This window comes from Bos indicus, chromosome 17 (genome assembly GCF_029378745.1).
Source record: "Bos indicus isolate NIAB-ARS_2022 breed Sahiwal x Tharparkar chromosome 17, NIAB-ARS_B.indTharparkar_mat_pri_1.0, whole genome shotgun sequence".
NCBI lineage: Eukaryota > Metazoa > Chordata > Mammalia > Artiodactyla > Bovidae > Bos > Bos indicus.
Genome location: NC_091776.1, coordinates 61895546 through 61911003, shown reverse-complemented (window position 1 = coordinate 61911003; position 15458 = coordinate 61895546). Strand labels below are relative to the sequence as shown.

Here is a 15458-nt window from a genome sequence, read left to right as displayed (position 1 = left end):
CCGGTGAATGTGACCTTAGAGGGCAAAAGGGATTTTGCAGATGGGATTAAATTAAGGACCCCAAGATGGGGAAATTACTCTGGATTATCTGGGTGGGCTCTAAATGTAATCACAAGGGACCTTGTAAAAGGGAAGGAGTCAGTCAGAGGAGAAGGTAGGATGACCGATCAGGGACGAGGGTGATGTACTTTCAAGTTTTGAGGAAGAAGCCACAAGCCAAGGAATACAGGCACCCACTAGAAACAGTGAAAAAGGCCCAGGAATGCATCCTCCCCTAGAATCTCGAAAAGGAAGCAGATCTGTCAGCACCTGACTTTAACTCAAGGTGACTCATTTAGGACTTCTGATCTCCAGAAATGTAATAGGTAAGTTCATGTTGTTTTAAGCCACTAAGTCTGTAATAACGTGTTAGCATAGCAACAGGAAACTAACACATCCGTCAACAGGGGAACTGCTAAATAAACTATGGTATTTCTGGAGTCTTGTGCAGCACTTAAAAAATGTGGTAGATCTATATACATATGGAGACATAGAAAACCAAACCATTGAGTTGTTTTTTTTTTTTTTTAAGAAGTGAGTTATACAAAGATATGTCTAGCATCAAATCTTTCATGCAAAAAAGAAAAATAATAAAAAAGTGTCATGTATACACACACACACACACAAACATACACATTCAACAATGGTCTTGAAAAGTATGTAAAAAAATTATCATTGTCTTAACTGAGCTGGGGAGTAGATGAAGACAGGATTAGTGATGGTAGTCAAAAGGAACTTCAGTTTCCCCTGCATTTTTTATAAGAATGTATTCATGTGCTGGTTTTTAAAAATATAATGAACACATAAAAATGCTAAAAATGCAGGATCAAAGTAATAGTTACACGATTTCTGCAGGTTTCTCTCCTTTCTAAGTAATTATGCATTTGTCTCATAGTTGATCACCTGCTGTTATTTACATTTGTCTACAACCACTGACTAAACATCTTGCAAAGCAGACTACACTCCTTGTGTTCACCCCACCACCACCATTGTTAAAAACAATCCAGAAAGAGGGGCAAAGGGGAAAGACAGCATGGGGTATATGCAGGAACTGACAGTCCCTTTATAGTGATCACCACAGGCACCTTACCAGACTTAGGAAAGAACAGGTGCGTGACAATTCACCCAGTAGCCCTGGTGGTATATTGTGATAGCCAATATGGAAGTCAAGAAGACAGATAATAATCAGAACTGATTTATTTAGCAAAAGCCTAGGCATACAATTCGAGGAGAACTGAATGAAGACTATTATCTCATCTGCCAGCCAGATTCCAAACAAACTGGGAAGGAAGAATATTCCAAAGGGATCATAAACACACCAAAAAAGCACAATACCCATTATTCACTACTAGAAAAAAAAAATGTTGATGGGATACTTTTGCTTTCATATACAACAGGCAGTTAACTCAATATACATGAAATAACTTCAGCAACATAGCACCTTCCAAAGAGAATGTATACACTGTAAGTACATAATCACATCCATTCTTATTTAATTCTTACATTAACCCTATTATTATCTCCCTAGTACAGATGACTAGGCAGTCTAACAATGGTTTTCAAGCCTCGACCCTGGGCTGGAATCAGCCAGATCTATTTCAGCCTCAGCATTACTAGTAACTGTATGACCTTCCTCAAGTGACTTCATTTCTGTGCCATGGCTTCCTTATTTGTAAAATAAATAACAATAATACCAACCTCATAAAGTTTCAGTGAGGATTAAATGAGATAGTGGGTGGGAAGTGCTTAGCACAGAGCCTGGCCTGCAATATGCTGACACTGTCGTCCTCCTGGTGGCAGAGGTGGTGACAATGATGACAGAGATGTTGCAGTGGAAGAAATCAGGGATGAGCAAAGGTAATTGAACTTGCCCAAGGTCACGCAGCTAGTAAGAGTGCAGAGCTAGAATTTCAATCCCAGTCTGACTCTCTGAATCTGATTGTAACCTCTAGGCAATACTACCTCCCAAGGTCTTCAGATACTTCATCCTAACTTCGTAGCTAGCCAGCCAGGCCTGAGAATGTTATTTTTTATTCAAGTATAGCTGATTTACAATGTTGTGCTAATTTCTGCTGCACCGCAAAGTGACTCAGTTATACACGTGTAAACATTCCTTTTTATATTCTTTCACCTGAGAACCACTGAGCCATTTGCTGAACTGAAAGAACTGTACCAAAATTCAGTGACTCTTATTCCAGTGCTCATTAAATACCTGATAATTAATTCTCTTGCTGAACAAAGGTAATTTATTCATTTACTCATTAACTCTCCCAAATCTAGAATTTGAATTTCTCTGAAAGTACATAAACACTTTCCAAAGATTTCTGACCAAAGGATAAACAGGTGGTAGTATCCTCCTAGGAGAATAGATCAACATTTATGAATTTAAATATCATCTCAAAGATTTTATTTGAGCGTAATGTAAGTATTCAAAGCCTTGTCTATTTCAGCTGACCACCTCCAAGCCCAAAATGTTCCTTCCCTTATATGACAAGACAATACCAAATCAAAGAGATATTTAGTCTTTTTCACTTCCTGCTGCTGCTGCTGCGTCGCTTCAGTCATGTCCGACTCTGTGCGACTCCATAGACGGCAGCCCACCAGCCTCCCCCGTCCCTGGGATTCTCCAGGCAAGAACACTGGAGTGGGTTGCCATTTCCTTCTACAGTGCATGAAAGTGAAAAGGGAAAGTAAAGTCGCTCAGTCAGTGGCTGACTCTTAGCGACCCTATGGACTGCAGCCTTCCAGGCAAGAGTACGGGAGTGGGGTGCCATTGCCTTCTCCGTTAATAAAGTATTCTGGGCTTCCATGGGTTTTGTTTTATTGAAGTATAACTGGCATACAATAAACTACACAAATTTAAAGTGTACAATTTGAAGAGTTTTGACATATGTACACTTACAATATGAAATCATCACAATCAAAATAGGGAACATTACTATCAGCCCAAAAATTTCCTCATGGACCTTTGTAATCCCTTCTCCCAAACCTTCCTGCCTGTCTCCATCCCCAGGCAACCACTGATTTGCTTTCTGTAACTGCAGATTAGTTCACATTCCCTAGAATGTCATATACATCTTACAGTGTGCACTCTTGTAAGACTGGGTTCTTCCACTCAGCATAAATCCATGCTGTCAGTATCAACAGCTCGTTCATTTTTATTGCTGAGTAGTATTCCATTATACGGGTGTACCACATCTGCTTACCCATTCACTTGTTGATGGATGTTTTTATTATTTCCAGTTTTTGGCAATCACAAATAAAGCTGCCCTGAACATACATGTTGAAGTCTTTACATGTTGTTGGGGGTTGGGAGCGGGGAGGTGATGAAGAAAGGGGTCCTAATAAACAAACACAATGAAAAATGAGAAACACTAAGCAAAATGCTTGGGTTCAAAATTAATCTAAACTACAGAGTAAAAAATATCTTGGCTACCTTAAGCAAGTCAGTTAGTATCTCTACCAACACCCATATGTATGCTGCTTGTCCCCACTTGGAGTTTGTAAAGTAAAATGTGACAGGAGGCTGAAATCTTTTGGAACTCCCACAAAGAAACTGAGACCTGGGTTCGATCCCTGGGTTGAGAGGATCCTCTGGAGAAGGAAATGGCAACGCCCTCCAGTACCCTTGCCTGGAGAATTCCATGAATGGAGGAGCCTGGTAGGCTATAGTCCATAGGGTCGAAATGAATCAGAACTGATGCTTTTTCCTTGTAAATTCCCTTTTGTTTAGAAGGACTAATGTACTATGAAATGTAATGCAAAATATTTTGAGTTCAATAATATTTGAGTTGTCATTTTTGAGCTATTGCTTTTTTTTTAATTTCTCTTATATTTATATTTATTTCAACACTTAACAAATAACTTCCTGCATGCTTTCACTTTTTGCCAACAATATAAAATGAAATACAGATGGCTATTTTAAGGGGCTTCCCTGGTGGCTCCGTGGTAAAGAAATCACCTGTCAGTGAGGACATGGGTTTGATCCCTGGGTTGGGAAGATCCCCTGGAGGAGGGAATGGCACCCCAGGCCAGTATTCTTCCCTGGGAAATCCCATTGACAGACAAGCCTGGCGGGCTACAGTTCTTGGGGTCCCAAAAGAGTTGGACAGGACTTAGTGACTAAACAACAGCTATTTCAAAGGCCAAGAAAGAGCTTCACTCTGCATCTTTAATTCACTCAGAGTAGATTCAAAGTTCCTATCTACCAGGCCCTGCTTGATCTGCAGCCCCCACCTCCATCCAATCATTCATTCTCCTCTCCCCCGTTGCTTCCTGGGCTCAGAGATCCACACTATGGATGCTAAGGCTGCTTCCCTCTCCGTGAGCTGGCTCTTGCTGTTCTCTGTCTGGGATGTGCTTCCTCTACTAGCTATACGGTACACTCTCACTACACCAAAGCCTTTGACTATGTGGATCACAACAAACTGTGGAAAATTCTTCAAGAGATGGGAATACCAGACCACCTTACTGTCCTCCTCAGAAACTTGTATGCAGGTCAAGAAGCAACAGTTAGAACCGGACATGGAACAGACTGGTTTCAAACTGGGAAAGGAGTACATCAAGACTGTATATTGTCACCCTGTTTATTTAACTTATATACAAAGTACATCATGTGAAATGCTGGGCTGGATGAAGCATAAGCTGGAATCAAGACTGCTGGGAGAAATATCAATAACCTCAGATATGCAGATGATACCACCCTTATGGCAGAAAGCAAAGAGGAACTAAAGAGCCTCTTGATGAACATGAAAGAGGACAGTGAAAAAGCTGGCTTAAAACTCAACATTTACAAAATGAAGATAATGGCATCTGGTGCCATCACTTCATGGCAAATAGTGGGGAAACAATGGAAACTGTGACAGACTTTATTATCTGGGGCACCAAAATCACTGCAGATGGTGACTGCAGCCATGAAATTAAAAGACGCTTGCTCCTTGGAAGAAAATCTATGACCAACCTAGAGAGCATATTAAAAAGCAGAGACATTACTTTGCTGACAAAGGTCTGTCTGGTCAAAGCTATGGTTTTTCCAGTAGTCATGAATGGATGTTGAGAGTTGGACCATAAAGAAAGCTAAGCTCCAAAGAATTGATACTTTTGAACTGTGGTGTTGGGGAAGACTCTTGAGAGTCCCTTGGACAGCAAAATCAAACCAGTCAATCCTAAAGGAAATCAACCCTGAATATTCACTGGAAGGACTGATGCTGAAGCTGAAGCTCCAAAACTTTGGCCACCTGATGTGAAGAACTGACTTCTTAGAAAAGACCCTGATGCTGGGAAAGATAGAAGGCAGGAGGAGAAGGGGATGACAGAGGATGAGATGATTGGATGGCATCACCGACTCGATGGACGTGAGTTTGAGCAAGCTCCGGGAGTTGGTGATGGACAGGGAAGCATGCCGTGCTGCAGCCCATGGGGCTGCAGAGAGTCGGACACGACTGAACAGCTGCATTAAACTGACACTCTCACTTCTTTCAGGTCTCAAATGCCATCCCAGGCTTTCCTCTCTTGCCCACTGCATGTAAAACAGGGCCCTCCCCCATCCCCATTACCCTCCATCCCTCTTACCCAGCTACACTTTTCTCCATAGCACTTATCATTTGACATAATGTATACAAGTCCTACGTTAAACAATATTTGTTACTGTCTATGCTGCGGCTACTGCTAAGTCGCTTCAGTTGTGTCCGACTCTGTGCGACCCCATAGACGGCCTCCTACCAGGCTCCTCTGTCCCCGGGATTCTCCAGGCAAGAATACTGGAGTGGGTTGCCATTTCCTTCTCCAATGCATGAAAGTGAAAAGTGTGCCTGACTCTTAGCGACCCCACGGACTGCAGCCTACCAGGCTCCTCCGTCCATGGGATTTTCCAGGCAAGAGTACTGGAGTGGGGTGCCATTGCCTTCTCCGGTTACTGTCTATATCCCCCACTAAAATAAAAGCTTTTTTAAGAACAAGGATTTTATCTACCCCTTGCTATGCTCACCTCACAACAGTAGGCTCGGCTCACCTCTAAATTCCATAAACACTTGAATGAATTTGTTGATTAAACACTATTTACTGAAAAATAAACAAACCAACAACAACAACAAAAACCCTTCTGTTTAGAATTCACAGGGAAGAAAATTTTTTTTAATTCAAATGCCCTGCTACTGCTTAAATTAAAATGCTAAGTTAATGCTGATCTACTTTTCAGGATGGGTTCTTTTTTCAGATTGACATTTAACTTTAAGCTACACTTACAGATGAAAAGAACACTGGAATTTAAAGACAGGAAAGCCAGGGTCTAGTCATTTGCCCTGCCATAACTAGCTATGTTGTTGTTGTTGTTCAGTCGCCCAGTAGCATCCGAATCTTTGCGACCCCCTGGACCGCAGCACGCCAGACCTCCCTGTCCCTCACCATCTCCCAAAGTTTGCCCAAGTGCATGTCCATTGCATCTGTGATGCTATCCAGCCATCTCATCCTCTGACGCCCTCTTCTCCTTCTGCCCTCAATCTTTCCCGGCATCAGGGACTAGCTTGCTCCAAGCCAAAACCTTTCCTTATCTCAGATAACTTCTCTCTAAAATGAGGGGAAGGAAATTCTCTGCCCGTGTGATGGTTAGGGCTCTGTGCTCTCACTGCTGAGGGGCCTCGGTTCAATCCCTGGTCAGAGAACTAGGATCCCACAAGCCATACAGTATGTCCAAAATAAATAACATTTTTAAAAAATGAGATTGGTGTTTGACAGAAAACAACAAAATTCTGTAAAGCAATTATCCTTCAATCAAAAATAAATTTTAAAAATGAGATTGGTTTAAAAAATTTTTTTTAATAATAAAATGAGAGAAACAAATATCTCTAAGGTTCCTCCTAAAATTCTGAGACTGTTACAGCTAGTGCAGTCTTATGAAAGTTGCCAATCATAAATCACTTAACTCAGTTTGAGTCTCATCTTTCTAATCCCAAATTGAAAGATTGTATATAACTATAAAATCCTGTAAAAATCGGTCATTTTTACCCAGGTGTCCACTAGAAGGTGTGGCCTGGAAGAATATATTACATAGGGGTGGCAGCATTTCAAAAGTTAGGTGTTTTGTTTTGTTTTTTATTTACCTAGCTGCTCCATGTCTTAGTTGAGGCATGTGGGAGCTAGTTCTCTGACCAAGGACTGAACCTGGGTTCCCTACATTAGGAGCGCAGAGCTCTGGCCACTGACTGCCAGGGAAGTTTCCAAAAGTTAGTTTTTAAAAAGTTAATGAACCTCTAATCTTCCTCAAAAATAAAAAGAATAAGTCACTAGAAAGGAAATAAAGATATCTGTTTATTACCCTATCTTTAACCAGTTATTGAATTTAAAATAATTACAAACATGAGCATCATACATACATGATTAGTAGCAGGTATGTTTGAGACCAAATAGAGCTGAGTTAATGTCAGGCTCTCTTTTCCAGTTATGTGATCCTGAGTAAACTGTATACCTGCTCTGCAGTTTACTTGCCTCATCTGTACACGGATACAATATTTACAACTGTTAAAACAGGTAACAATATTTAGCTACCAGGATCCTTTTTTAAAAAAGCCAAGATCCCTTTGAGAATTTAATAAATGCTTGACACATATGACATACTTAATCAACATTATTGTTATTAAATAAATAAATGTGAATACACCCACACAAAACACAAATCTAACAAAACATTCTTAGCAGCTTCTCCTGATACTATGTTGCCTGTATCACACATGGAAAGAAATGAAAAAAGTTCTGACTATAGTCAGAAGTGTTTATCATCCATACACATATTGGTTTCTGAGAGGTCAGACAACAAAAAAATGTTTAAGAGTTTTAAAAAAACTTCCAGGCCAGAGAGGTTCTTTCTTTTAAAATCATTCTTCTGTGGAAATACCTGGCAAATATTCAGTACATTTATACAGTAAACATCTTAGGAAAGCCAACTTCACGTATTTTTAATGGAGCCTACACTTTTTAATCCTAAAAATAAATAAACTACATACATATAAAAATTTTGGATCTGTGAACTTAGTCTTGAGGAACAAAGAGCTTTCCACATTTCACCTACAAGAGAGCCAATTAAATCCAAAGATTCCACCATCATAGCATAATGCCCCTTGAGCTTTCAAGCAGATAAGACACTCAGACACACCTTGCTTTTTATAGAAAAGGCCCAAATGAGACATGATAAACCTCTAATTCCATGTTAGGAATTCCCTATCAATATGCACATGCCTTTTTTTGGTAGCTAGACTGTAAAACAAGTCATTAGGAGTTCACAGTGGAAATGCTGCAACCTCAACCTCGAATCCAGACACAAAAATACAGAGGACGGTATTCCCATCTCAGACACATGCAAATGTCTCCGCCAACGGGATCCCGTCACTGCCCTTTCCAGAAACACACAGTAATGGGGTTTAATCCGTTTCTATAAATGATCGTTGTGTTGAAAGCCAAAGTGCCTGCAAAACCGCAAAACACAAAAAGATTCCTCGCATTCCGTTTATAGCCAACAGACAGGCCAGCCTCTCTGCGCCCTACCCCTGAGAGTCCTCCTTGCGACAATAAGAATTTCGTGCCACTGGATGCTTCCTACACGTCAAAATGTCATCCCGCAAAGTGGAGGTGGGGTGGGGGGGCAGTGCCTGGATCAACCGATCCTAACGCAGCTCCCACCCCGGGGCAAACACGGGAACCAAGTGAAGTCGGTGCAAAGTTCCCATCTATCCAGCATATTTGGTTTCCTTCTGCCCCCAAACCCAGCGGCACAACTGCTGAGATTTGCTTTTGCACCTGCCACGGCTTCTAAGCCTGGGCTTCTCCTCGACCCCCGAGATCATAGAAAGGCCTTGCGGCCTAAAACGTTCATGACCCTTGCGGAGAGAGCATTGAGGACCGCCGCAGCATCCCCCTTCGCTGTCCACACAGCCAGCTTGCTTCCCTGACAAAGGCCCCGTGCCAATACCCGCACGACACACAGTAGTTGCTGGAATGCCCATCACCGACTGGCAGCTGCCACTACCTTCTCCCGAGAAAAATAAACAACACACACACGCACACACACATACACACACACACACAGCACTGGGGTATAACAACATGGGGAGAGATGTAAAGCGTTAAAATTAAAAAGACCCCGCAGCTAAGCAGCCTGGGTGTGCCCTGGAAGTGCGACCGAGGGGCCCGTGGGGGAGGGGAGATAGGGCCCGGGAGGCGGCGGCTGCTCCTCTGGGGCGTGAAGGCCGGGCCGGGTGATGGTCTAATAAAGTGCTAGGAGTCGGAATGTTCAAAATGAAACCACAAATGAAACCCCGGCGGGCCTGAGGCCCCGGGTGGTCTGCAGACCAGCGGCGCGGCCCGCACCTGCCTGCCCAGCGCCCACCCACACACACACCTGCCAGGGCAGCCTTCTGGGGCCCTCGGGGTCCGGGGTGAAGCGGAAAGAAGGCCCGACCCCAGGGGTGCGGGCCGGGTGGGCTAATCTGATGGTGGAGGCCAGGGGGCAGCCTCGCTCACCTCTAAGTCGGTGTCGGCGGCCTCCGGGGCCCCGAGGATCTCGCTGGGCAGCTCGGCCAGGTCGGTGACCCGGATCAGCCCGTCGTGCAGGAAGATGGTCTCCTCCTTCACCGAGAGCCACTGCGCGGAGTCCGCGGCCGCAGCCGCCGCAGCCGCCGCGGCCGCCGACGAGCCCATGGCCCCGGCTGAGGGGTTGGCTGTGAGGAGCAGCCGCTCGGCTCTGCGAGATGCGAGCAAGAGCCGCCGAGTTCACCAGTCCATGGCAGCAGCCGCCGCGCCCGCCTGCAGCGCCCCGCTCGCCGCCTAGACCGTGCAGCTCCGCCCTAGGAGGTCCGAGCTGCCATCCTCCCACCCCTGGCCCCGGAGACCCCGGCCCCGCCGCCGCCGCCGCCGCCCTGAGGAACAGGATCCGCCTCTGCCGCTCGGCAGCCAACTGTCAGTGAGGCGCCATGTTGGGGGCGGGGCTCCCAGCATGCCCCGCGGAGCGGACAATACCGGCTCCGCCCACTCATCTGGCCCCGCCCACCTACCGAAGGCCCGGCGACAGCCAGGTTGGCTGGAGCTCCGCCTAGCCTTTTTCTGCATCTTGCCCTCAGAGTGACCTCCCACGTCCTTACACTTCCAGGGCGCCCTACGTCTGCATTACTCCAGGAGAAGAGGGCAGCCTTCCTCTACTCTCCTCCCCTCTGCTCATGTGTGTACCCCTCTCTCTCTGGCCCGAGTCCCACCGTGGGCACCTGGGCAGACACGTGGAAGTTCACGGGCTGCTTGTACGTTTAAATAAGATATATGCAAAAATATGGCTCACAGTAGGTGCTGCAGTTTGTTCATAAGCACTTGGTCGAAACGCACAGTAGGTGCTACATATTCACTACAAATTCTTGTACCCAATAAGCACTCAAAACCTGGTGAAAATAAAGCACCGGTCACAATGTCTGGTGTCTGGCCCTTAATAAATGCTCCAAGAGGGAGTTAAAATTATTCTTATATTCCATCACTATTCAACACTGATTGACATACACCTTAAAAATATGCCAGCCATCCCACTTTTATTAAAAGAAGAAAGGAAAGAACTATGTGTTTAGAGAAAAATGTGTGGGAGACTATGTACTAAACTGTTAATATGAATTGCCACACAGAGCAGAACTAGCCTGGAATGGCTGAAGTAAGATGATCTTTGTATTGCTTTTATACTTCAAAAAAAAAAAGCAGTCTTTGGTATCAAAGGACTTGAATGCATATGTCCACCAAAATACTTGCACAGGCCTAGATGTCCATCCATACATGAATGGATAAAGAAGTTGTGGTACATATATGCAATGGAATATTACTCAGCCCATAAAAAGGAATGCATTTGAGTCAGTTATAATGAGGTGGATGAACCTAGAGCCTATTACACACAGTGAAGTAAGTCAGAAAAACAAGGACTGTGTGTTAACCATATATGTGAAATCTAGAAAAATGGTACTGATGAACCTATTTGAAGGGCAGCAGTGGAGACACAGACATAGAGAACAACCTGTGGACACAGTGGCGGGAGGAGGGGATGGGACAAACTGAGAAAGTAGCACTGAAACGTATGCATTACCATATGTAAAATTAGATAGCCAGTGGAAACTTGCTGTATGAGGCAGGGAGCCCAAATCAGCTGCTCTGTGACAGTCTAGAAGGGTGGGATGTAGAAGGGAGAGTCAAGAGGGAGGCTAAATATGTATACCTATCGCTGATTCATGTTGGTGTATGGCAGAAACCAATATAATATTGTAAAGCAATTATCCTCCAATTAAAATAAATTTAAAATTTTAAAAATCTGCATAGGGAAGTTTATAGCAGCTTTATTCATAATTGCCAAACCAAGATGCCCTTCAGGAAGTGAATGGATAGATAAACTGTGGTACATCTGGACAATGGAATATTATTCAGCACAAAGAAGAAATGACTACCAAACCATGAGAAGACAATACACTGTATTATTCCAACTATATCATATTTTGGAAAAGACTAAACTATGGAGATGATAAAAAGATCACTGGTAGCTAGTGGATGCAGAAAGGGAGGGATGCAGAAAGGCAGAGCACAGAAATTTTCAGGGCAGTGAATAGTACTCTGTATAATACAATAATGATGTATACATGAAATTATACATTTTTTCAAAATCATAGAATATACTACACCAAGAGGGAGCCACAATGTCAAATATGGACTTTAGGCATTATGATGTGTCAGTTCGGTTCATCAGTTGTGACAAATGTATCACATGGTGGGGCATGTGAAAATGGGAGAGATTATGCATGCATTGGAGCAGGGAGTATGTCTGATATTTCTGCATCCTCAGTTTTTTTTGTGAACCTAAAACTGCTCTAAAAAATAAAAGTTTTCATAAAGAACGAACGAATGAGAGCATTAAAGAGCAAACTTTGATCCAGCAATTCAACTTTGAGGAAGTTGTCTGAAGGAAATTATCAGACTCACAGTCCAGGTTGAACACACAGGGATGTGCAGCTCAGTATTGTTTATAAGAGGAAAAATTATAGTCAGATTAAATACCCAACAGTGTGGGACTGGTTAACTATTATAATGGTATATCTGAAACATGGAATATTATGATGCCATTCAGAATAATGCTTATGAAGAATATTAATACAAGTGAATGTTGATGATGTATTGGTAAATGGAAAAAATCAGGCTAAAGTAGTAAAGAAATTTTGAAATTTAATTGTGCTTGCTGTAAGACTGCATTTTTAAAATTACATGCATGCATGACTGTAGATGTAAAGACAGGGAAAGTATCATGTCTGACAATATTTTGGTAAATTTCAGCAATGCATTTACAGGAGATGCACTACATTTACAGCAGTGCATTGACTGGGAGATGAGTGGTTTGTGCTTTGCAATGTTTTCCAAATTTTCTTTCTCAAGCTTGCATTACTTTTGATAAAAGCAAAAAACAAAATCTATTGAACATCTAGGAATGGAGGTACCTCCACTCATATTTCTATCATACTATCCTTCTGAGTATTCTTACATTTTACAAGGAACTGAAGCTCAGAATTAAGTGACTTGCACCCACCTAGAATTTGGCAGAATTGAGATTTGAACCCCTGACTGGCTCCATTCTCTTCTGCCTCCCTCCCAAATAAGCAATTCATATGCATTGCACTGTAACAATCTCATGTGCCTTTCAACGATTGTTAATTTCATTTTCAGGATATTTATCCCACATGCACGTGTTAAGCTCCTAGCAAGTATCAAATCCTGGGAGGTATACAGAATGGAGATATTATTACCCCCATTTTCGGCTAGGAAACCAAGGCTCAGTTGGATGCTTTAATCAATATCTCACAGACAGCAAACACCCAATCTCAGATGCGAACCTAGTTTGAGTCTATAATCCCAGCTTTGTTTTTTAAAAACGTTTTCTTCTGTATTGGTGTATAGCCAATTAAGAATGTTGTGATAGTTTCAGGTGAACAGCAAAGGGACTCAACCATACATATACCAAACTCCCCTCCCATCCAGGCTGCCACATAACATTGAGCAGAGTTCCTAGTGCTATGTAGTAGGTTCTTGTTGGTTATCCATTTTAAATACAGCAATGTGTACATGTTCATCCCAAACTCCCCAACCATCCCTTCAACCCAGCAACCATAAGTTCATTCTCTAAGTCTGTGAGTCTCTTTCTGTTTTGCTAGTAATTTCATTTGTATCATTTCTTTTTAGATTCCACATATAAGGGATGTCATATAGTATTCCACCTTCTCTGTCTGACTTACTTCATTCGGTATGACAACCTCTGGGTCTATCCATGTTGCTGCAAATGGCATTATTTCATTCTTTTTAATGGCTGAGTAATATTCCATTGTGTATATATGTACCACATCTTCTTCATCCATTCCTCTGTCAAAGGTCATTTCAATTGTGTCTGGCATCACAATTTTTGAACGCTCAGGTTTTGGAATCTAAATAGCCTTGTGTGACTCAATGGAGAAGGCAATGGCACCCCACTCCAGTACTCTTGCCTGAAAAATCCCATGGACGGAGGAGCCTGGTAGGCTGCAGTCCATGGGGTTGTGAAGAGTCAGACATGACTCAGCGACTTCACTTTCACTTTTCACTTTCATGCATTGGAGAAGGAAATGGCAACACACTCCAGTGTTCTTGCCTGGAGAATCCCGGGGACGGGGGAGCCTGGTGGGCTGCCGTCTATGGGGTTGCACAGAGTCGGACACGACTGAAGTGACTTAGCAGCAGCAGTGTGGCTCAAAATAATTCTCCTCCTCATATTGTTTATATTTCAAGATAAGGAGTCAAGATGCCCAGGAATTACAGATCTTTCTTGACCTATGATGGGGTTATGTCCTGATAAACCCATTGTAAGTTGAAAATATAAAAAATAGAAGGCCTCACTGAACTTCATAGCTTAGCTTGCACTACCTTAAAGGTGCTCAGAATGCTTACATTAGTCTATAGTTGAGCAAAATCAACTATATCCATTTTCCACCACTGTAAAGTTGAAAAATCTGTAAGTCGAACTGTCCTAGGTTGGGGACAGTCCGTATTGCCCTTCACTTCAATGAATGAAAACATATCCACAGCTGAAAGTCTTTAGACTGCATAATGAATAGTTATTTAATATTTTAGCAACAGTAATTAATTAGTCACTGGATTGCATGGCTGCCACCATACCATGAAGAGGCAGCTGATGAATTAATATTTATAGAAGCCCTATGGAAAAAGAGACCATTTACTGGAAATCTCTAGAACAGATTATCAAGATGAAAAAAGTCTTTGCTCAAAAGAATTTTATGCTAGAAACCTGGATACAGAGAATCCAAATTTAGTTAAGATCACACATACACACACACACACACACAGACACACCATGCATACAGGAAACAGCCATTCATGGAATCATATAGAAAGGAAAGGTTTATGATTTATGACTTATTTTCTTTGGAATTGTCCTCTCCACTCTTCTGTTTGAGAATGGGTACTTGGGATAGGAAAAGGATAAGGAGAAGGTGTTGTCTGGACAACCCTCTGTTGGAAGCAAAGAAGCATGAGCAAGGAGGAAGAAAAGCCATGAGTAGATTGCACTTCAGTTTCCCCTGGGAGGCATCTCCCCAGGAGAGAGAGAGCTTGTTGGTAGAGACTGTCTCCCCGCTGCCCCAGCTGCTGACGTGGTGTTCACTGGCTTTGGCTAGAGCTGGGGCCCCTCTGGGATTTTGCAATAGCTCTCCCTTCTGCTGGCTTTCCTGCACTAGCTGAATGTTTAAAATTGAGTCTGTAATCCTTACCGGGCCCACAAAAATGCAACTGCAGGGTGGAGATAAGTGGTCCTTGATAAGTCTTAATAGAGCTTGAAATAGCTTTAAACAAAGCAGCCATGTTAATTTTTAAGGCCTTTCAAAACACCAAGGGAAAAATACATGCCTACATCTGCTACAGAAATATACGCACACACATCGACAGAATATGTGGGGGAGATTGATTATTTCCATCTCACTAATCACAGTCTCAAAGAGGAAACACACACACCTACTCAAAATCTTTTTTCCAAATGATATGGTTGGCCGTGTTTTCTTCTTTTTTTTTTTTTTGTAATTTATTTTAAGGAAAATTCCTTCAGCTCATAGGAGGGTCTATGAGGCATCGGAGAAAAGAATTTGAAAGAAAAAGATATTTGAAAATCAGAGGGAGAAATTCTCCTTCGAGCTCCCTTAATTACGGTTACCAAGGGAAGAGCCTCCAAGCTGATGAAAAGCATCAAGAAGTGCAATTGTCATTGGAGGAATCCGCACCTTGGAGTTCCAAAAGATGCCACGTCCTCTCTCGCCCCCTTGTGGATACCAGAGGCCTTATTCAATAGGGAGGGGATATGTGTACACATATAGCTGATTCATGTTGTT

General features: G+C 42.8%; 1 protein-coding gene across 5 annotated transcripts in view; it reads right to left on the bottom strand.

The window, feature by feature from the left end:
- HECTD4 (HECT domain E3 ubiquitin protein ligase 4) overlaps nucleotides 1-9927 on the bottom strand; it is a 170542-nt gene extending 160615 nt beyond the window's left edge. For 4 of the 5 annotated variants that reach the window (XM_019977315.2, XM_070769661.1, XM_070769660.1 and 1 more), the window contains exon 1: nucleotides 9550-9926. In XM_019977315.2, the coding sequence (XP_019832874.2) occupies nucleotides 9550-9726 (177 nt within the window). In that variant the 5' untranslated portion in view covers nucleotides 9727-9926. Of the gene's footprint in view, nucleotides 1-9549 lie in introns of all 5 variants that reach the window. The other variant, XM_070769659.1, reaches the window with a different exon arrangement.
- Nucleotides 9928-15458: the final 5531 nt, after the last annotated feature.